At 47.0% G+C, this 22,836-nt stretch overlaps 7 protein-coding genes across 7 annotated transcripts; 5 read left to right on the forward strand and 2 right to left on the reverse strand.

Moving 5' to 3' along the window:
* Positions 1-40: 40 nt before the first annotated feature.
* N7479_009402 (putative signal sequence-binding GTPase GPN3) lies at positions 41-910 on the reverse strand (the record flags this gene model as incomplete). Its single annotated transcript, XM_057257095.1, has 1 exon — positions 41-910. The coding sequence occupies one exon, from the start codon at positions 908-910 to the stop codon at positions 41-43; it is 870 nt and encodes a 289-aa protein (XP_057104553.1).
* A 393-nt stretch (positions 911-1,303) lies between these two features.
* Positions 1,304-2,626, forward strand: N7479_009403 (S-adenosylmethionine synthetase; the record flags this gene model as incomplete). The annotated part of the gene is made up of 3 exons (XM_057257096.1): positions 1,304-1,380; positions 1,486-1,571; positions 1,626-2,626. The coding sequence occupies 3 exons, from the start codon at positions 1,304-1,306 to the stop codon at positions 2,624-2,626; spliced, it is 1,164 nt and encodes a 387-aa protein (XP_057104554.1).
* An 808-nt stretch (positions 2,627-3,434) lies between these two features.
* On the forward strand, positions 3,435-6,511 carry N7479_009404 (uncharacterized protein; the record flags this gene model as incomplete). The annotated part of the gene is made up of 3 exons (XM_057257097.1): positions 3,435-3,599; positions 3,677-4,423; positions 4,475-6,511. 3 exons carry the CDS (start codon positions 3,435-3,437, stop codon positions 6,509-6,511), a joined length of 2,949 nt encoding a protein of 982 aa, XP_057104555.1.
* Positions 6,512-7,418: 907 nt separating this feature from the next.
* Positions 7,419-11,375, forward strand: N7479_009405 (fungal specific transcription factor domain-containing protein; the record flags this gene model as incomplete). The annotated part of the gene is made up of 9 exons (XM_057257098.1): positions 7,419-7,654; positions 7,715-8,147; positions 8,207-8,401; positions 8,453-8,715; positions 9,083-9,150; positions 9,199-9,316; positions 9,386-10,058; positions 10,108-10,614; positions 10,668-11,375. 9 exons carry the CDS (start codon positions 7,419-7,421, stop codon positions 11,373-11,375), a joined length of 3,201 nt encoding a protein of 1,066 aa, XP_057104556.1.
* Positions 11,376-12,664: 1,289 nt separating this feature from the next.
* Positions 12,665-15,477, forward strand: N7479_009406 (uncharacterized protein; the record flags this gene model as incomplete). Its single annotated transcript, XM_057257099.1, has 3 exons — positions 12,665-14,589; positions 14,652-14,765; positions 14,835-15,477. 3 exons carry the CDS (start codon positions 12,665-12,667, stop codon positions 15,475-15,477), a joined length of 2,682 nt encoding a protein of 893 aa, XP_057104557.1.
* A 1,693-nt stretch (positions 15,478-17,170) lies between these two features.
* Positions 17,171-17,731, reverse strand: N7479_009407 (uncharacterized protein; the record flags this gene model as incomplete). The annotated part of the gene is made up of 1 exon (XM_057257100.1): positions 17,171-17,731. The coding sequence occupies one exon, from the start codon at positions 17,729-17,731 to the stop codon at positions 17,171-17,173; it is 561 nt and encodes a 186-aa protein (XP_057104558.1).
* Positions 17,732-19,621: 1,890 nt separating this feature from the next.
* N7479_009408 (uncharacterized protein) lies at positions 19,622-19,807 on the forward strand (the record flags this gene model as incomplete). The annotated part of the gene is made up of 1 exon (XM_057257101.1): positions 19,622-19,807. One exon carries the CDS (start codon positions 19,622-19,624, stop codon positions 19,805-19,807), a length of 186 nt encoding a protein of 61 aa, XP_057104559.1.
* Between the last annotated feature and the right edge of the window lie 3,029 nt (positions 19,808-22,836).

The following is a 22,836-nucleotide window of genomic DNA, read 5'->3' on the forward strand; positions in this document are numbered from 1 at the left end:
CTGCAAGTCACAGCGATGCATTAATCATGTGCAATATCCCTCAATCCTCATAGTTGACCTCAACTGCATCCTTGGGCTCTCTCGGTTCCTGGGCCTCATGGTACTGGATAGCATCATCGATGTGGCTCACAATCGCCGCAACGCTGTCCTCATCTGAGACATCCAATTGCAAGAACGAAACCATGCTAAAATCGTCGATCAATTGTCCAACGGCCCGATTGAGCTGCTTGAAAGATCCGCCGCTCATCAAGGCTTCCGGGGCCATCGGGTTGGCACCTGCAGTGAGATCGTCCTCTTCCTTCTCTTGCAGCAATTGTACATCCACATTGGTAAACCGTTTCAATTCCCGACGTGTCACCATATCGCGGACTTGGTCCATCTTGCTGAGAATGTTGACGTGGGGCATCTCCATCATCAGCATGGCGGACATGGCGCTGAGCGTGCCGGCGAAGAATTTGGCTTTATCGATGACGAAAGTGCTTTCGAGTAGGTAGGCGGCACACATGTTGATATTCAATGGGCCTTGGCGGGAGAGGAAAGTTGTGAGGGTTGGTAGAAGAGGAATGTGTGTGTAGAGCTCGATTTGGCCTGGCATGTCGAAGATGATCAAGTACTCTTCACTCAATGGCTCTAGTGCCTCTGATAGGAATTCCAGGTTCTGGAGTAGGAACTCAAAGCAGTATATGAGACCTCCATTTGGTCCTAGGCCCATCTCTTCCATCACATCTTCTAAAGTGATCAGGTCACGAATGTCGAGATCTGGTTCGTAGGCGAATGTCTCAGCGGCGGGGTCGAGGTTCACGTAGAAACAGCTGCGGCGGGTGGTTTGAAGGTGCTGGATTACCGCATTGCTGAAGGTGGTCTTGCCTGCACCTGCAGGACCCATTACCAGGACACCAAATTTAGACATGGTGGTGTATGGAGTTAAAAGTATCAAAAAGAAGTTCAATGGTCCTGTCTATCTTATCGTCACAAGAAAATTCCGAGCTTGCTGGGTGTCCACCAATCTGCCAATAGTCACCGCAATAGTCACCGCCCTCCGATGGCGCGATCACGGCTGGGACAAGGGAAAGAAGTACCGCGTACGGAGTAATCAACGAGGGTACTTCGGTAGTACCTGACTGGTCCCCCACCCACACTATCTTTTCTCTGGTACCGTCTGTGTAACTCGGAAAAAAAGCAAAACCCCACCAAAAATTCCCCCCTCCCCGAGAGATCTTCCTCCCTTTTTTCCTTCTCTCTCCATCCCTCTTTCCCTTTTTTTTTCTTTTCCAGTTTCCGTTTCTTCACACACACAATCACAATGGGTTCTGTCTCAAACAGCGGCACTTTCCTCTTCACCTCCGAGTCTGTCGGCGAGGGTCACCCCGATAAGATTGCGTGAGTTATACCCCCTAAAACCTGTCATTTTTGCACTCATAGAGTTATTAGATGGGGTTTACACCATCAATTCCTGTTGTCACATGTATATTAATCTACCAACAGTGATCAGGTTTCCGATGCCATCCTCGATGCTTGCCTTGCTGAGGATCCCCTCTCCAAGGTCGCTTGCGAGACTGCCACCAAGACCGGTAGGTTGACCATATTTCCTTTAGGCCAGATTTCAATCTGACATGTTACACCAGGTATGATTATGGTCTTCGGTGAGATTACCACCAAGGCCCACCTGGACTACCAGAAGATTATCCGTGGCGCTATCAAGGACATCGGTTACGATGCCTCCGAGAAGGGCTTCGACTACAAGACTTGCAACGTCTTGGTTGCCATTGAGCAGCAGTCCCCTGATATCGCTCAGGGTCTTCACTACGATGATGCTCTTGAGAAGCTCGGTGCTGGTGACCAGGGTATCATGTTCGGCTATGCCACTGACGAGACCCCTGAGCTTCTGCCCTTGACTGTCCTCCTCTCCCACAAGCTTAACTCTGCCATGAAGGCTGCCCGCCAGGATGGCTCCATCCCCTGGTTGCTCCCCGATACCAAGACTCAGGTCACCATTGAGTACGCCCACGACAACGGTGGTGTCAAGCCCCTGCGTGTCGATACCGTCGTCGTCTCTGCCCAGCACAGCGATGATGTCTCCACTGAGGAGCTCCGCGCTGTCATCAAGGAGAAGATTGTTCGCAAGGTCATCCCTGCCGAGCTTCTCGATGACCGCACTGTCTACCACATCCAGCCCTCCGGCCGCTTCGTCATTGGCGGTCCTCAGGGTGATGCTGGTCTCACTGGCCGTAAAATCATCGTCGACACCTACGGTGGCTGGGGTGCCCACGGTGGTGGTGCTTTCTCCGGAAAGGATTACTCCAAGGTGGATCGCTCGGCCGCTTACGTTGCGCGCTGGATCGCCAAGTCTCTGGTCAACGCCAAGCTTGCCCGCCGTGCCCTCGTTCAGCTCTCCTACGCCATTGGTGTCGCTGAGCCCCTCTCCATCTTCGTTGAGACCTACGGCACTTCCTCCAAGACCTCCGACGAGCTGGTCGAGATCATCCGCAACAACTTCGATCTCCGTCCCGGTGTCATCGTGAAGGATCTCGATCTGGCCAAGCCCATCTACTACCAGACCGCTAAGAACGGCCACTTCACTAACCAGTCGTTCTCCTGGGAGTCACCCCGTGCCCTCAAGTTCTAAGCGGGCTTTGCTTGATCCGGTGACTCCGGACAACTCTTGACGACTGTGATGATTTGCTTTGTTTTCAACAACTCAAAGCACGATGAGCATAGACTATAAAAAAAAACCCTCATAAAATCCAGAAGTTGGTTTCCCCTTGGAGACCAACTTCTCTTGTTTCATTATCTGCATGGTCGCGCAAATGACGGGCCTTTACGGCGAAGACAAAATTCAACATGATACCACTTTTCATCGGCTGGGAAAGGAAGTTTTTGGCGTTTTTCTGGAGCGACAGTCTTCAACACCATATCTCTACCTCATTGTCCATGACGCCTACCGAGGAGATTTTGGTCCTGCTTCCACGCTGGATCATGCTCTATCGGTTTCAGGGGAATCTCTACGGCACTCTCTGTGAGAGTGCCTGAGGGTTCTTTTCGTCTTGGCCCTGGGCTTGCTAATCTAAACATTAGCGATAGATTCAATAATATTTTCATACATTTTTTTCACATATTGTTTTTCGTAGTATACTACTACTTTTAGTGTTCTAAATTCCTTTTTGACGTACTCAATCCCCTACGAAATCAGCAATTTCAATACCTAGACGAAATTCGTAAGACAAATACCCTTGATCACTATGTTGAAACTAATTAACTTGTCTTACATTGGTCCAGGCGGAGTGCACGTCCCGACGCGTGACGCCAGACCCGCTAAGATTCGAGCGCGATCTGTCGACACCTGCACAACATCAATTGCTTTCAAGCTTTGTTCATTTAGAGACTCGACTCTTGAATCCAAATTACAGGATGCCCACTATTTCCTAGAGGCGATCATGGCTTCGCGTACTGTCCCTAGTATCCTGGATCCGCTTAGTTCATCCGCGCTGAACAAACTCCACGAACCGACCCCTCCACTCATAAGGAAGCGGAAAAGGGTCGATCAAGATGAGATAAATGATGCTACTAGACAACTCACCACCTCTTCCATCGTCATAAGAGTGAGTTGCGCTTTTAATTAGCCCAGCATACGCTCAATCCATTGTTTGCTGTTGCTCACTCTTCGCAACTTGTATAGGCTCCTTCAGCGTCTTTATCTGATGAACCCTTAATCCTCGAACCAATTGCCGCTCTCCCCCGCACAAGACTGCCCCTCTCATGGCTCGACGACACGCCTGCCTCCCGGTCCGATGAGCAACCAGGCGGCCTTTTCTCCGCGGACATCCCCACACTAGAAATTGATCTGCGAGCAAAGGCGGAACCAACTATCCTCGCTGTGCGTATGGTACCCAATGGCGGGCTGTACGTTGTAGAAAGAGTGAAGAGGGGCATATACTCTCTCTCCAAACTCGCCCGATGGGTGCACGAGGGCAATATCGTTGTTGCGGCCAAGGGATGGCATGGCATTGACGCGGTGGAGGGGGATGGTGTGGCCGTGGACGAGATCAATGCTATTCCTGATGGGGTTGACTGGTGGCAGGCTGCTCAGATCGATGAGCCCCTCTCTGACCTTGAGATGGGCGAAAAGCTTGCTGGGCTGGATATTGCTGTTGTCTTTGGTCCGTCTGATTCTGATCTCGGGAATACGGAGACATCCTTTGTGGGTGTTGTAGAGCATCGGAGTCATTCACTTGCTCCGTCTAAGAGTTTTGATGCCGCTGAGGGGGGTTCTTTCTTGCTTCCTGAATCTCAGGGCTTAGGGGATGTCACTGCAGCTATGGAGGTTGATGGTGTTGGATCTAATGTTGTGGATGTGCAACAGTCGCCTGAGGAGTTGCTAGACGGGATGAGAGATCACTATCTACAGGCTCTCTACGTTTCGAAGGTAATATGCTCTACTCGATATTGGGGGAGTGACCCGACTGACATTTTCTAGACTTCTGTGGCGTACTTTGCGAAGGGCCCGTTGACACGCTGCCGGACTGCTTTCCAGGCTCGTGACTCAGAGCAACCTCATGGCTCGGCGGAGCTGATTGAATCATACCGCGAAGCTATCCTCGCTACAAAGAAAATGGACCTCAAATACAGAGAAACATTGCCATTTGTAATTCGCGATGCAGTTCTTGCGCTTTCTGACGATGGCGCGAAATCTAAGAAGCGGAAGAGTAAGAAAAAGAAGATGGGCAAGAATGGTCTTTACCCAGAAGAAGAAGGATTTATCCACAGGTGGTGGAAGGACAGAATCTTGGATGGATCTTCTACACAGGAAGCGGCGCGTGAAGCAGAGTCTAAAAAACAGATTTCGGATCTCCGGTTGCGCGAGACACAATTGCAGATCCTGCTGATTTTGGAGGTCATGGTGTTGGAAATGACTATTGCTTCGGCAGAGAAAAACAGCACTAACAAGGAGAAAGATGTGAATGGGGAGCAAAGTACGCCGAAGAAAGCCAGGGCTAAGAAGGCCACGGATTTGAACGTGCTGCTCGAACTCCATCTCGATCGGATGTGCATTTGGCACGCTGTGACAATGGAAGAAACGTCTGCCTCTGATACAGCAAAGGCTTCTTCTTTCAGTGACAACCATCTTTCAGGCAAGAAAGTTGAGAGCGATGCGGTGCGTGATTTCTGCACGGAAGTCATCATTCCCTTCTATGCTGCACGTCTCCCAGATAAATGCAAGTTGATCACCCGCAAATTCGGGGTCTCTGGCGGTGTTTCCCCAGCTGCTAAGAGGACACAACCCTCGAGTAAATCGCACCGCGTGGAACCCGGAGCGGAAGTCAAGCGACAACAGCCTGCGCCGAAGCCCCGACGAACATTGCAGCGAGTGCTTACAGACGATAAAGCAGCAGCGTCTCATGCTCGGCACCCAGGATTGACTCGATCAAACACTGCACCAACGCAAAATAATGCGAAGCGCGATATTGAGCCCTTGTTGCCCACTGTTCTTAGCGGCAGTGTTCGGGGTGGCATTCAGAAAGCAAAACGCACGGAAAACCGCGAGGTTGATCTGGATGCCGTAGCACGACAGCATGAGGCCAAATTAAGAAAGGTCCAAATGCTGGCCAACCAGAAGAAAGAGCTTGATGCTGCAATTAACGCGCTCCGGAAGCCGAACAGAGAGCTCGTCTCCAAGGATATAGCAGACGATGCGTCGAAACGGGTTACAAGCGGCGGAGGCAGTTCAAGGAAGTCAAGAAACCCCGTGCGTAATCCGTTTGGCGAAGGTGTCCAGGTCATGGCAACTCCTCGAGGCAATCGAAAGATGGACATGGGCGTCGGGCGACCGCCACTCTCTCGTAGTCTAGCCCCATCCCGGTCATTTGCAGGTGTGGAAAATTCTCCTTTCGACGAGTCTCCCATGATGGTTCCATCCTCGAGCCGACGCGCAATCTCATTCTCTGGCGCCGACTCTGACCCATTCGATTCTCATGACAATCTACGCGATGGACGAAGTCCACGATCAAGTCAGCCGGAAGCAGCTATTCAAGAAACTCCAACTAGGCCGTCATCCAAACTCTTCCAGAGTGACACCATAGCTGCCCGTCGGCCATCATCCTCCACTGGCAAAGGCCTGTTCAGGGTTCCCAATCTCCCAACCCCCCGCTCATCCACACAACCAATGGTCCCGGGCTCTCCCATCCATACTCGGCCTAAGAACATCTCCTCATTCGCAGAAACCTTATCGACATCATCTCGGCAATTCAGCCAGTCTCTCAATCACGCTCGCACCTCGGCGATCATGGAGACTCCGCCCAAAAGACACGCACCGCAGAGTATATCTACTCCCACTGCTGTGCCATTTTCTCTATCGGTTGATGCCATGGTCACTGAGAATCCTCGCGCTCACTCCCCACCTCCCGTGATGGGAACCCCCGTTAAAGGTGCCGCAGCTGTGCCCGTAACGCCGGAGAAATCACAATCCACGTCGATATACGATCAGTTGGGTTGGGATGACGAGATGGAATTCTAATTTTCTTATTTCTGATGCATACTCGAATGCGTACTGCTATGTGTCATGCATTTATGCGGAGTTTTTCTGTGCTGGTTTTGCTTTGCTGTGTGTTCTCCGTTTCTGTTTTATTGTGGTGTTCGGGTACTGGAGTTTGAGGTGGCTTAAGCACTGGCATGGCGTTCATTGTTGAATTCTCTTTGGATATATCCCCATCGCCGCATTATCTTAGTATCCTCATACTAGCATACAATACAATTTATCCCTGTCTCAGACGAGAAAAGTTAAATATTCCGTACTAACGTCCATTGGGCTACGTCCATATGGCGGTCCCATATGGAGCATTTGAAGGATTCTAACCTAGAATTGTCTATATTAACTTGTGCTCGTACTCGTGTTTTAAGTATATTTTACGAATATTCATATGAAATATTGCAACGTACAATATACGCGTTTTCAATTGAGGTTGTGGTACTTGACATGGATGTATAGTCCGGATACGCGTATTCCCCTGATCACATCTTACACCCTTTTCACTATATTCTATATTTTGCTAACTCCTATCCTTATATAACACCAATAAACAGAGAATTTATCTTTTTAAAGAAAATTAGAAGTCTCCTTAGATACCAAAAAAGACACGATAAGGCTGTTTATAAGGCCGACTATTCTTATACATTATACCCTGCTAGCCCCCTCAAATATAAGCCTCTCTTTTCTTTTTAGTCTAGTGGAAGTCAATTGCAAATAGACCGACACTAGATCAGCCTTGGCTTTGAACAATCTAACCTGGAAGCCTTGCGTGGTCGCCCCACTATGAAGGCAGTCGTATTCGGTTTGGAATATCTCTTATACGAAACTCCTGAAAATAGTTTGATCTTTCTTTCCACATTGCAATTTTGATCTTTTGATCTTTTGATACCCCGTCATGACCCAATCTGAACTTTTTCAAACTACCCGATATGAATACAACGATTCTTACACATCCAAGGTCAAGGAACCAGAGATATACACATATCCCATGCCCCACAGTCCGGTCATGAGCGAACACCACAAGGCCCCGAATCACAGCCGACCTCTACTATACGTCCCCAACACATTATGGACCCGATTATTTGCAATAACGGTGGTTATCGAGACGATACTCACAGTCGCAATTGAAAGGTAGGGGCTCGACCTTGAATATCAGTCCCTTCTCAGACTGAGAGCTTATGGTAAAATTAGCTGGATTCTTATGAGCTTGTGGGACGACCTCGACGACAACGAAAAAGCAGACGGACCAATGCGCTTTCAATCATTCCTTGGCCTATACATTTTCGCTCTTCTATACGAACTTGCTCTATCATATGACGCACTGCGCCGGAAAAATACAATCCAGCTGGTCGGACTCTGTATCTGTAATCTGGGCCTGTTGACATTTGGTATTCTCCAGATTCAGGAGATCAAGGACACGATTGCCAGCTTGACCCATCAAGTCCCCGACGAGCGTCTGCAGAGCTTGTATGACATCGAAATCATTCTTGTGCCCGTGTTTTTAGCTGTGGGGACTGTGTGCATGAGCTTTTTTACGTGGAAGCTGCGCGCGGAGTTTTCATGGTCTATATACAAGAATATCAGCGCCGATTTGCAGATGAAGCGCCGATATTTTACATATCAGGTTTGTTGCAACAAGGCTAGTAATGTGCCATTGTTTTGTGACTAACCTAGTTCCTCTAGGTGTATATTGCTCTCCTAAAATTCGATTTCTTCTTCGTATTCGGAAGTCAACTTCAAATGCTCCTTGTGGTCTTTCAGGCCGAAGATCTCGATTTTATCCTCAATGCCGCTCTGATTCCAATCACCATAGCGACCTTGGTCCTGTCGGCTCAATTTTGCAAGCGCGAGAAAACGAAATCTCTCATACTCATGATGGTAAGGATTCTGCGAATCAATACCCGAGCTTCAAACTAACCAGCCATTCAGTTCTTTATGCTTATTATAATGGGATGCTTCGGCCTCACTCTCCATAGAATTCACAGCCCCACGGAGAGCACCGATTTCAGTTCCGTTCGGGTATCCCTGACATTATTCGCGGTTGTATCGTTGCTGCTGATGCTTATCACGAATATCAACTGCGTGATGTGTATCCTTAATTTCAATAAAGGATTGAAGAATCACGTCAATCCCCCTAAAAGACGGAAAACGTCTGTCTCGTTAGAGCTCGAATCGCGAGAGATACCTACGCGGTTCCTGTTACACTAGATATATACTGACTTGACGAATTACTGCCCTTTTCTTTACTTTGTATTTTATGAGTATATGGACTTGAATTACAAATTTAGTGACCAAACCACCTAACTCATTAGGAAAAAAAAAAGTAGCTAAATCTATATTTTACAGTGTACTGAATGATCCAAATGTTTGCGTGCCAAACAGGGGGAATTTGCGTCGAGTAGCAATTTACAAGCACTTGATTGTAATTCCGTTCATGATTGGGCGGATCGGCGAACTGAAGATTTGCCGAACACATCCACCGCCTCATATTTTTCTCCAAAAACAATCTCATTTCATTTTGAAATCAGCTTATAGATTGAGATGGGCACTGATTCACAGGGTATACACAGTCGATCTGGCCAACAGCCCACCCGCACCACAACAAGACCCAAGAAAAGAGCAGTGGCGTAAGCATGTCCAAAGCAACATCAGACATCTGCTCACACTGTTCACAGCTGCCATCGGTGTCATGCGCAAAAAATCAAATGCTCGGGAGAAAAGCCATGCTCGAAATGCCGAGCTGCAGGCTACGAATCCCAATGCAGATATGCGACCCGAGATCGCAAACTACGGGTGGATGAAAGGTGTCCAGCTTCTTTAGTCCCTGGTTTCAAACGAGTCACTAACTTTAATAACTGATAGCTACTTTGAGCAACTTCTGAAAGACAGCCAAGAGTTGCATGACCAACGACGTCGTTTGAAACAAGAAAGCTGCTCAAACAGACAAGGCCAGAGCTCTGGTCCCCAACAAGTTAACCAAGATATAGCCACTGCGAACACTGAGCCCCTGCTACAGAGTAATATTCTTGGCGAGAAGCCATGGTTCCAATCAAACGATGCCTCGGTGGTCCCCCTTTATATTAGCGAGGCAACTTGCGCTGCTTTTGCTACTCGTCTGTGCCAGTCTTTGAAAGGGACCAACATGCCAATATCTCATCTTCCAAGGTCGCGTTATACTGACGAGTCCGCAATATCATCTTTAATTAACACAGATGTACAATGGCCTAGCCTTGTGAGTGCCCAGCTGTTAGTGAAGACTGCGCTTGGCCATATCATCCCAAGTTTCCATTTGGCATTGAAAAAGGACACATTGGACATGCTTCATGGCGTCTATCAGAGAGGGGATTTCGATAATCCAACTATTCAATGTAAATACTTTGCTCTTTTCGCCATCGCCCAAGTTTTTTCAACTCCTCATGATCTGTCCGACACGTCGAGTGTACCTGGCTTGGCCTATTTTGCCAAGGCGTGGAGTCTCATCCAGATCATCCCCGAGAGACCAAGCATGATTCATATAGAAAGTTTGCTTTTGATTGTCAGTCCCCTTTTCGGCAGTCACCTCGGCTCTTACTTATTCTCTGTAGGCCTTCTTCTGTCAATTCTTGAACCGCTTTCACTCCGCCTACCTTTTGATCGGGAATGCATTACGACTCGGCCTCAGCATAGGCCTAAACTATAACATCCCACTAGCCCAAAATCTACACCCAGTAGCACGAGAACACCGCATCCGGATATGGTGGACTATATATGTGCTTGACCGATTCTGGGGCTCAAAGTCGGGGTTCCCTGTGCAAATCCATGACGAGGATATCCATGTCGACCCACCGTCCATTTCGGCGTCCGAAATATACCCTGACCAATTTTTGGATGGTGCTTACCAGGTCGCAGCAATAGAACTTGCCAGAATTATTGGTAACACAACGGGGGAGATATACTGTCGAAAGATTTCGGCCGAGACCTTTTTACATCGCGAACAGAGGCTTTTAACTCAATTGAAAGAGTGGGTTCGGTCTATTCCTGAGCATCTGAGGCTCAGTGCAGACAGGCCAAACTCGAAACATACAGTTCAAATGCATCTCCAGTTCAATTTTGTGAGAGCATAACTATCCTTGGACCTCTTTCGAAACTATACTGACTACTTTAGTGCGTCATCTTGGCAATTCGACCAGTCCTTCTCCATGTCCTCACTTTAAGGATCAAAGACCAAACTAATAAGTCTATGGATTCCATCCCATCCATCCTGGTCACTTTGAGTGAGGCGTGTATACACGCAGCAAGACATTCGCTGGCATTATGTGTGAATGAATGGACCGGCGGGTCTCTAGCAATATTTGGCTACTCATTCCCTGCGTACCTCTTCTCTGCTGCATTAATCCTCATGATTTCGAGCCTTCTACCACTCGGAGATCCAAGCGATTTGACATCTGCCGAAACCGCAACTGAAATTCTCAAGAATCTCAGCTTATCAGATAGTCTCGCGTCAAGAGACCTATACGAACGCATGCAGCGTGTGCGTCAATGTCTTCACGATAGCCCGCTATACTCTACATCGACACTTTCTCGCAGGGCTCTGGACAACATTGCCAATATGTTGCCGACGACTGAAGGATCCGATTCCGAATCATTACGACCACACCGAAGTTCGAACAATCTTCAATCTCCCATGGGCCCTTTGGAAGACCTGGGTCCTCCACTCTTTGAATCAAATGTCCCATATCTCACTACGGAAATGGCTCTGCATCAACCAACCATGCTGGATTTCCTGACTCAATCTCATGTGGACATTGGACTGCTTGATCCAATGGAGATGTTCAATGATTTCGATTTAGCATTTTCAATGTCTGCCAGTTAATTAGTTATATTAATAATTGATGCACTCAGGCAGCAAAGCAGCCATACTTTGCTTGCTTGTCTGCACTTAGTCAGATCTCCGTTTGTCCCCATGAAGCATATAAGGAGCTACATCGTAGTAGGTAGTTTATTATTTTCTTTCTTTGTAGTATGACCTTCCATCGGGTTATGAAGCCCTCTTATTTTCTACTATCTTAATCGCCCCCCTGGAGCTATCAAATTCGTTGCCTTGTTGAAAGGCCCTTTAAAAAGACCCCCGTTGCTAGGTGCTATTGTTGATGGCTATCCCACACCATATCACAACTCACTTCAGTACTGTGACAAATCCCAAATAGCCTTTTGGGTGTAAATGCTCCTCATGATTGGTTAGTTAGCTTCATTGGTTTTAATCTGAAGAAGCTCATGATTGTACTTAAGAGAGGTGAGGCTGCCTTCTTTGCAGATGAGTATATGGGTCAAATCAAAAGCTGCTTAAAAGGATAGGGTCGTTTCCATTTGAAATCAGCCTGTGTTAATGTATGGTTTTGTTGGCGAAATGACTATTCGACTGTCGCCAAGTTTATTAACGTGTTAAGGATGAAGCTTCTGTAGGCAAGGGGGTTTAAACACGGGTATCATGCCGAGGAACTATGCTTCTGTCAAACTGTATCAGCGTCTTTAGGCTTGACTTTTTTTAGGAGGGCTACGCTTCCTAGGGCTCTTGTTGCGAATTGAGATTAGCATCTTTCACTGGAGGATCAGAGCTGGGCCAAATGCATGGATCAAAGCAGATTTATTATAGTTTCTTGTTTCTTTCTTATATGAAATGTTAAGACAGTTATGGGCTTGGATGGGTGCTTTATCAACACGCCTTTATCAGATCAATCTCTATTTTCCCTTCCTAATATCGTGTCAATATCGATAATCGTTTTGCTTGCGGTCTTGATCGATCTCCCTCGTTATATTCTACAAGAATAGTCGGCCTAATTCTATGTATTAAAGTACCTATTGCGGGGGAAATAACTTTCGAACTGGAATAAACAACTCTTCATTGGCGTAAAAATATATAATCCTCTTAGATTAAATTCATGTAGCCTGGCTCTCACGATGCAACGCTGCGGAGTAAAGGTGTGGGGGAATCAACAACCGGCTAATAGCTATGATGCCTCACGTTGCATTGTCTCCAGAGACCCGATATTTATCCGGTAGCATAAGCTGTACTGTCTTACTTATATATTCTCTATATTTCCATTCCATTTTTTAAATCCCCAAAGGCTGAAGAAGAGCGTGCCTCGGCTAACAGTTTGTATAATGAAACTTCATTCGGGATTCCTCGCTTTCTTTTTTGCGACTGTGCAAGCATACGATGATACGCTTGGTCTAGCCAATGGCTATACTTCTTTATCCACAGCCAACTTTGACATCAAGTTAGTCAAAGATTCCCAGGTCCTCGCCTCTCTCAAGCCAGCAGGAGAATCTTTCGACTTCTTGCCTTTCGATGACATTTCATACAGAGCGGCAAATGGTCAATACCATAATGGGGACATTTCATATCGTTATCGACTGTCGGGTTCAACAAAGTGGATTGCAGGCGACTCAGCGAAAGCAAGAAAATCGTTAAAAAGTGCCAAGTCCGATGCTCTTGCGGCCGCTGAGATGACACAAACCCTACCAACCTCTCCTATTAATATTCTTCGAGAATGGATTGACGTTGACGGTGATCTCGGTTTGACCTTTACTCTGACCAACAAGGGAAAGCAGACACTAGAAATTGGCAGCCTGGGCTTCCCGACCGAATTCAACAGTATCTTCTCCAACCGTACAGCAGAAGACATGGTGGCCAAGTGCTCGCTCATAGATCCATATATCGGGATGGACGCTGGGTATCTTCAAGTGACCCCCACGTCTGGGACCGGATCATCATTGATTGTTACCCCGTTGCTCAACACGAGCACTCCACTGGAAGCATGGCGAAACTTGGACGAGCCTAGCACCGATCCTCTCTATTACGGTAGTCAAACGTTTGAGGGATTCTACGAATGGCAGACTCACACTAAAGCCTATGCCGAGAATGAGTGGTCTGGTGCCACCCCATGGAACGAACCTAGCTCTCGACTCCTGAGCCCAGGCGAATCAGTGACCTATGGGTTGCGCTTCACGGTTGTTAAGGACGGTGTGCGTGGTATACACGATGCAGTCAAAGCCACTAACACGCCTGCCACGCTGGGCATACCAGGATATGTGGTACCAGTTGACCTCACAGCTCGGCTTTACGTCTCTCATTCTCAAATCTCTGAGGTCGTGTCCCAAGACAATTCCTTCAAGATAACCCAAGATGCAAATGGCATTCTATCACTCACGCCAACTGGCTTGGTTTGGGGTCGAACCAAAGTAGCGATCACATACGAAGATGGCAAATTCCAAACAGTACACTACTTCATTACGGACTCAGCACCAGCAACAATCAGCAAATTGGGCGAGTTCACTACCACATCAATGTGGTTCAATGACACAAGTGACCCCTTCCATCGAGCTCCATCAGTCATGACATGGGACCACTCAACCCAAGCACAAGTCCTCCAAGAACCCCGAGTCTGGATTTCCGGACTAAGCGACGAAGGCGGGGTGTCCTATTTGGCTAGCACAATGAAACAATCAGGCTTAGCCGACGCGACAGAAGTATCAAAGCTTGAACAATTTGCTTCCGATGTTCTGTCCAAGACGATCCAAAATGCAGACTTCACAGTCCGCAAGAGCATCTTCTTTTACGAGCCTGCTCAACTTCCTGGATACAAATACAGTCAGTCTCTTGACTGGGGCAACTGGTGGTCATGGAATAAGGATGGCTCCTATGCTACAGACCGTGCCTACGACTATATCCATGTGATCGGGGCATACTGGGCGCTGTATCGCGCAGGTCGAGATAACGGGGCCCTTCTGAAAACACACAACTGGCAGTGGTACCTCAGTCAAGCATACAACACCACAGTGGCCTGTTTCGCCACGGACTCGCGTGGGTATGGGCTTGTGGGGTACTCTCGTCTCGGACTCATGGGCGAGACTGTCGTTGGTGAGCTTCTATCGGATTTGAGACATGAACAGTGGACTGCCGAGGCCGATTCTGTGGAGGCTGCCATGAAGCTCCGTGCTGAGGCATGGGATATGGAGGATGTTCCATTTGGCAGTGAGATGGCTTGGGACTCGACTGGCCAAGAGGGAATCTATTACTGGAGCAAGTATGTTTTTCCTCTTTGGTGCCTTTTCTAATAGTGATACGATTTGCTAACATTTCATTTAGCTATTTCAAAATGACCAACACAGCAACGAAGACCATCAACAGCATCCTAGGATATATGCCCACAGTGCCACATTGGGGATGGAACGGGAATGCCCGGCGATATTGGGACTTCATGTAAGAGCCAAGCCAACCATTTACAGTTGAGCTTTCTTTGATTCATTTTCTTTACTGACCTTCATTCAGCTATGGCGGCAAGCTACAGCGTATCGAGCGCATGATCCATCACTACGGATCAAGCCTCAACGCACTACCGTTGCTATCCCAGTTCCGCCAGAATCCAACCGACACCTATCTCCTCCGAGTTGGCTATGGCGGGATAACAGGACCACTATCCAACATCCGACAAGACGGCTCTATGTACAATGCTTTCCATTCCTTCCCTGATACCCTGCAAGGCGACGATTATTCCGGTGACTACGGTCCAAACTTCCTAGGCATGATGCTTGGGTCAGCTGTCTACATCGTCGATGATCCTGATCTCGGGCTTATTGCGTATGGTGGGAATATCGATACCAGTGGAGACACGGTCACCGTGCAGCCACGAGACGCTGTGCGCCGTCGGGTCTATGTTGCCCAAATTGGAGTGTATGTCACGATCAGCGCTGGACTGATAGAAGAGGTCTCGTTTGATGTTTCTCGGCCAACGTCGCTTCAACTACGTATTGTTCCTGGCTCGTCTGATGTTTCTTCTGTTGTTGTTTGGGTTGAGACTCCTGGTACGGACGATGACTATGCTGTGGCTGGTGGGGAATCGAAACGTGCGAGAGGAGGCTGGAATGTTGAATTCGCGTCTGGGGAAGCTAAGATTGTGGTTTCTAAACTGTGATTTACGGTGAATCTAGCTGCAGATGCTATTGGATCATTTCTTACTCGTCCAGGCCCGAACTATGGCACTGTGTTTGGGTAGGAGAAAAATAATAAAGGCCGGAATTTAATTCTGTCTAGCCAGATGTATATTATGAAGATCCTATTCGTGAGATAGAGGGACGGGTGGCAGGCGAAGGCCTTAGTAAGCATAAGGCAAAGCAATATTGGGCGAGGTCGCCGTCAATCCCGGGCTCGGGCCCATCTTTTTTTTTTCGCTCTTATTTCAGGTTATCAAGCTAGATCAACACCATTGACAAGGAAGGCCCTTGTGCATAACGACATTTGTACCTTTACCAAACCTCAAAAGATGCATTGACCCTACCAGGTCATTGTGTTATCTACGTGCCGCAAAGCCGCCAGCCAGCCGAGGGACATCCAATGGAGTCAGGAAAACTAGCGCCACTTATAACATCATCCGTGTTACCGAGTTATGTCAGGTAGCCTGAAGAGCACACCTCGGTATCGGCGTCGGTGGTCCCGATCAACAATTGTTCGCGGGCCGAGAGTTTGCCGTAGGAATAGGTACGTGGGAACACTGGGTATGGGGAATGGATGAGTATACCAGCCAATCGGGCAGATCCGCTGGTTGAATGGGCGTACATAGTAGCTCTGCGGGTCTGGAGAGGGTTATGTTGTCGCGAATGGCAGATTGGAGTTTCGGGCCGAGCAGTGGCTAATGTTCTAGAGATGAGTGACGTTCTCAAGTACTATGATGTACGATGTACGATGTACGATGTTCAAGGTAGGATTTGTGTGTGCTGTTGCTACGTAGCATGAGCCTGCTCGTCTGTTTCCGCGCTTTCTTCTCCTTGTTTTCATGTTCGCATTGCAACTCAATTGGCTTCAGGTTGACAGATGCGATCTGGATTATCATAGCGACGTCAGGCCATGCAGATTGGCAGTTTGATACAGATCAGTCGATCAAACCATTGGCGGGTCGGAAGCCAAATGGTCCCATTTATCATGGCAGGACAGAATGGGATGTCATTTGAGACTGAAGGTATCTTTGAGCTGTAAAGAGCTCCAAGAATGTGACATGGGTATGATGAAACTTGACCCGATCGGCAGATGATTCGCCACTTATTTTGCGACTTTCCGCCATACATAATTCAGTATTCTCAGCTTTGTTTCCGTTGGATTCTACGACGAAGATCATGGTCCCACAAGCCCCATTTTCCGACTTGGGGCCTGCGTTAGCCCTCCAGGATTCGACATTAATAGATTAGCAGTTTCGAAGATCAGGATTCCTGTTTTGGGTATGCATCATGTGACCGGTTACGGGTTACGCGGCACCTGACTCACATCGCTTGACCTTCCAGGTTGGGGAAATATCCAAGAATAGAGTGTGGGGAGTTCTGGGCGATTTTAGGGATTTCAAAGAAAAAGAGATCCAGGCTTGGATAGCTCATCTATTATTATTCGAGTTATATTGTAAATCGGGAAGATAAATTGTCCAGCAAAAAAAAAAAAAAGTTCTTCCTTGGGTAATTATAGTTGACATAAGTGTCAAAAAAGTTATATACATGTATTCATTTTGGTTGTTCATTAGGGTCATCAAATCGTGATATCGTATGTCGGGTGTAAAGGATCAGGAGAAAAGGTTCGGAAGTCGAGAGTATAGGAGAAAAGCATAAAAATGTTGAGTGGCGATTTCATCCCGCCATTGGGGCAACCATGCAGGAGCCCCCTGTCCATAGGTGTTTGGAGGTCGCCTCAAGACAATTGCGACCCTTTTCCAAAAAACCATGCTCGGAAGAATTTTCAGTGGATGGAGATGTCGGGGGTGCCGCAACAGCGACGGGCTCTGCGACGGGCTCTGATTTTGATTTGTATGATAATTGTTCGGTAACTTCGGATGTAGACTCGTTGGATGGGGCTCTGTTCTTGAGGACAGGGAGTTCTTTGTTGCTGATTTCATCCATGTCGTCTTCCTCATCGGTATCTTCGAAGTCGAATGAGCTGATACGAGACTTCATATCATTCTCGGTCCACATGACTGAACCACAGTGCAGGCGGAAGTGAGCCACGCAGCGGCGGAGATCGGGATCTGGTGCGGTGGCTTCACGGGCAAGTTTCTCTTTCGAGATATGTGTGAGCTTGTAGGGAAGGGCATTTCGGTTTGCCATGGGGGGCCAGCGTTTATTTTGGACAATTGGCACGGAGGCTGTTGGTTTTGGGGTCTTGGGGGCTTTTTGCGTAGTTCCAGCGTTCATAGTGTTTTAAATGGTGATCATAGATTGATGTGGTTTTTTTTTTTTTTTAAGAAGAGTATGATCCGAATATAATGCAGAGACGTTTAGATTTGTGAATATGCTGAAATTGTTTGAGAGGGCCAAAAGGAAAGGGCCAGAAACAAAGGTGGGAAATGGTAGCGAGTCTTATACCCCGAAGAATAATGGGGAACTTGGTCCAAGCGCCCTCCGGTCTGCCGTGTCACCAGATCACGAAACCGGTTCCAGGCCTGTCTGATATGGGTCTCTCGGTTTTTTTCCCTTTTCTTATGGCTTTTATACTATACACTGTACTATACACTGTACTAGACACTGTACTAGACACTGTACTATATACTACATTATATAATTACTTTAAAATCTTCTACCCCAGAAACTCTACTATAATTCCTGTTCATTATCCCCATTCCAAAAAAGGGTTAGGAAAAAGGGATTACCGGTGTAGCGCCTATTCGGACAGAGTGGATGGCCCCAGTTTTCTTGATCATTTGATGCTTCGAAAATTTTTCGGTGGAGACCTTTCTACGGAGCTTATCTTGCTTATTCGCCCTAAAGAAAAAATAGAGAGGAAAATAGAAAACGTTGCACGGGGAAACTCACGATCCCCACGGATTACTTTCCTAGGAAGTCCGAACCCCCTCATCCTTCACGTTTGCGGCTTCACTACTGAAAAAAAAAAATTCTTTTCCATGGTTCAACTTTTTCTCTAAAATTGTTCCTACATATAAATAGAAATAGAAAATGAAACCATTTCTACATCATAGAAACACTTATTAACCTCCTTTCCCAAGGTTGGATTGGAAACATACCATCGCATTGTTAGGTGACTCAGCAAAGCCCTAACCCAGTGGACACCGGCCCTGGAGCCCGGCCAACCTTGGGTTAAAATGCTGCTTTCAGTCCGCGTAGCCATACCAGGTTTCACTAGTCCCCCCCAGGCATATTCTTGTTCCGTGGCATAATCTGCTAGACAAAGAACATACACCGACAAGTCCCAGCATTCCACAGTTCCCGCACTCAGGAATAAAATGCCCCTCCTGACGATCTTTCCAGTCCAAAGACGGGTTTGGTCCCTAATCGTCTAGTTACAATACCCGTGCAATGGAGATGCTCCAGCACCCCGCTATAAACCTACACCAGCTCTCTTCCGTGGACACCAACCAAACAATCCAAAATAGTGGCGCCAAGATGGAGTGCATTTTCTCCGTGAGTTTATCCTTCCAGCACAAATTATTAATAAAGCGGTGGAAAATTATCCTGCCGGCATTTCCAATTTCACAACGGCCCCCGCCTCGAATAAAATAGGAAGCCAAGCATGAACAACAATAAGCTGGTACGATCGGCGTTCTCTCCGGCCTATTGTAGAACCTGACCGAAAGCTACACAAATCAAATCAAATAATAGAGAGTGCAATAAACATGCAGATAAGAATGCAACGCCGTTGCAAGTGAAACAAGAAAGGAAAGGGAAAAAAAAAATATGTACATATGGTCAGATTTGCTGAGAACCCCACTAATTCCAACATGCTGAAAAGCTATTGCAGCCACCAACCCCAAAAATCAAAGTCTAGAATCTCCCATCAAGGGCTGGATTCTTGGAAAGCAGGTTCTTTATCCGCTAGCACACGTTGGTGGGACCCACAGTGCTTCTAGCGCCAGCGCCTCGAACTAGTTCATACTTGAACTAATAAATTGCCAGATAAATTAGATGCACCTCCAAATTGTGACTTGCTGTTATGGTCGCAACTAGAGGTTTCATGTTCGCAGGTACCACTCCCTGCTCTATATAAAACAACACATTGCTATCACTTTGTAGAGGACATCCGCAATAGGCGAAATATCAGGCTCAAACCGGAACAAAAAAATATCACCCATGCGAACTTCGGAAGACACAGACAGGCCTTCGACCACGGCTACCTGCGGCGTGAGTCTTGGTGAAGCTGCCAGTGGTATGCCAGGTGATCTGCTCTATGGCAAACCCCGCACCTTCGCGCTCGGTTCACAGCATTATTGCATTCCGGCACTGGATATAAAGTCCGCCTCCTTACAGAGTGCATAATACAACATACGTCCAAAATATCTTCCAGTCATTTTGATCCCTGCTGCATAGATGGACAGTAGCTCAGGCGGCTCTGTTTAGGCCCCAGCCCTCTGCGGGAATTCCGCTGTCGACCATTATGTAGTCTGTTACAGCCCCTCCCAATCCTCGATTATTTTCTTTTCTTGGCTTTTCGGTCGATGCTCTATTTTGATCATGTTTTTTTCGCTTCCTACCGCAGACTAACAATTGTATTGTCGTCGACGTAACATCTCGAGATATGTTTTTACTGTACCGTGGTTCGGATCCGGCTCGATTATCTACACAATTTCTATATTGAGTCTCTTCGGATGTCCTTCCTTCCTTTTTTTTTTGATAAGGTAAAGTTTCCTTGAACATGGAAAGAGGCAGGAGCACTTGACTGGAATGCTCCAGGGCTATTCCATGGCCCCGGGTATGTTTGGAATGACATCGATCCCTACCTTTTGCCTCTCTCTCTCTCCAGTTCTGGTTCAAGCGTCATGAATGATCTCAGTTACCAGGCCTTTTTCTGGAATGGTTAGGTAGGTGGCTAAACAGTCAAATTATCTATCGTTTGAACCTGCGGAAGGATCATTACCGAATAAGGGCCCTCTGGGTCCAACGTCCCACCCGTGTTTATTTACCTTGTTGCTTCGGCGGGCCCCGCCGAAGATACCTCCAAGCAGTTACCCATTAGACTAAAAGGTCATAACCAATTCAATTCATGGAATTGACTTAGCTGTTGCGGTATATATATGTAGGTAACCCGCCTTTGGGATCACACTTGGTAGGTAGATTTTCCGGCCGCGGTCAGAAATCATAGTGGCGTATTAAAGTATCATATTAGCCAGAAATAACTATCCTTTCTGTACACGTCTTGACAAGTACAGTAAAACACGATCATTAATACAAACCAGACACGGAGAAAATATCGTTATATCCAGGTATTCGTTAAATCGAAATGCCATATGTAAATATACATTTCTGGTCTATATGCACATTTACACTCCAAATTTCAAAAGAAAAGCTTCTAATATTGCTCTGCTTCTCTACTCCCAAATTCCTCGTTTCCACTAGCCTTCTATATTCATTAAGCACCCCAATTAACTACTCTTATGAAGCCACTTTTTAGGAGGTTAGCATCGATCGGTGAGGCATTTTAATTGGTTGAAATCTGCTAAACCACGTGACAAGCCCCTCAATATAACCATTTTTTGTATGGCAAATAATTAATTCAAGCACCGGATTTTGATCGTTATAGCCGGGTTATACTGCACTGCCGTAGTACTAGATAACTAGACCCTTATCTGATACTGCACTACCTCTGCTGTAAACATTGCAAACACTAATGTAAACAGTGCAAATATACTAGGTTATGCGAAAAAAATACAACATATTAATGTGGTAAAATACTAGAAAATGAGGTAATAAAAAAAAGGAAGGCTCCCACCTAGTAAAAACATTGCTACTCTATTTTACCACTCGACCCTGCTCGCAATGCAAACTGGGCATTGTAGTATATCGCAGAGACAGTCATACGGTTATATTTCCACGATTATAATAGACCCTAAAACCTTTTACATTTACGACGTACGCACAAACTCCTACAAAGACAATCGCGTAACTTCTCCCTTTGGTGCTGCATGCCCAGCATAAATTACTGCACAACACCCAATGCGCTTTCCAGAAACCCCTCTCCCAGTTTCAGCAAATTTCACACCCTGCGGATCTTAACTCGATCCCTGGGTCACAAGCTCACTACCCCGGGCACTTCCGGCTCGGGTGTTGTTACTGCAGCCTAAAATGAATCTGATTCACGCTAATGCATGCACGAGATTGGGCTTTGGAAGTCTGCTTGTCAATACCCTAGAAAGGGTCTCATCCCCGGGTATCTGGCATACGGCTGCAACTAACCCAGTTGCTGGGCTTACTAGGATACATACACCATGCACCAAAGATGGGCCCACGTACAACAAATATCGCTCTAAGCGCCATTGAATTGAATCTTTTCACATAGCAGTGGGGCAGAGCTAACCAAATCAATATCACGCAGCCTCTCGGCGTTATATAGAATCCCCGGTCTTCATTGTTACAATAAAAAAACACCACTAGAAGAACTTTCCTGATTTTCGGGATGACTCAGGCCACACTGCATTGTAGATCTGCGTGCCATAACATACAGTATGGATCAAGCGCTGCTGTGCATCCTCATGCACAAGTATAGGTCGCTGTCTCAGTCACATCTACTACCGCGAGTCCAATTGGGGCTGTAAAGACCAACAAGCAGACTGCCCCGGGTCCTAGCAAAAGTTCTGGGGGCTGTGATAGATTTGGAGCTAGGATATAACCAATTGAGATGAAAATCTGTACAACGCGTGGCCCCCGACGCGCAACTCTCGGCCGGCCTCAAGTACGTTCATTATATCAAATAGGAAATAGTGACTCCCAATTTATGCCTTGCTTGTGACGAGTGAGTACATATGCAGTTTAAACGTGCTTTTGATACCGGCATATGCCTGTCTTTTCTGCACAAATAACCATTGATAGTCCCTGCAATTACCACCATCAAAGGAACGATGCGGTAGGTTGGGCATGATGTGCGTGTGCCCCCACTTTATCAGCGGCAACAAGCTGCTCCTAGAAATATAAACAATTGACTTTCGAAGGCATGGTGATAGCTACTCTCCAGGTGTCTGTCCTGCCCTAACTCTAGTCAGGGACGTGTTTGCCGTTTGTTGTCAATAGTGGAGACAAAACTTCAATGTTGAGTTTGATGTTGCATCAGGAGAGAAACATTCTAAACTCTCGCCCAATGGAGTCAAAAAGCAAATAGGCTGGACATGCGATTGGACATGTCGACTTTGTCATTTTAAATATATTGTTATATCGACGAATGATGTTCTCCTCAGCTTATATCCGCGTCAACCAATTAGCCCCGCATCCAGTATGTACGTGTAGAACTTCGGGAATGTAGGGATGAAACTCGGGGATTGCGTTGTAGGCATCAATGTTAGAGCTTGGATGTGACT

This window comes from Penicillium vulpinum (genome assembly GCF_028829585.1).
Source record: "Penicillium vulpinum strain IBT 29486 chromosome Unknown utg000004l_segment0_segment0, whole genome shotgun sequence".
Taxonomy (NCBI): Eukaryota; Fungi; Ascomycota; class Eurotiomycetes; order Eurotiales; family Aspergillaceae; genus Penicillium; species Penicillium vulpinum.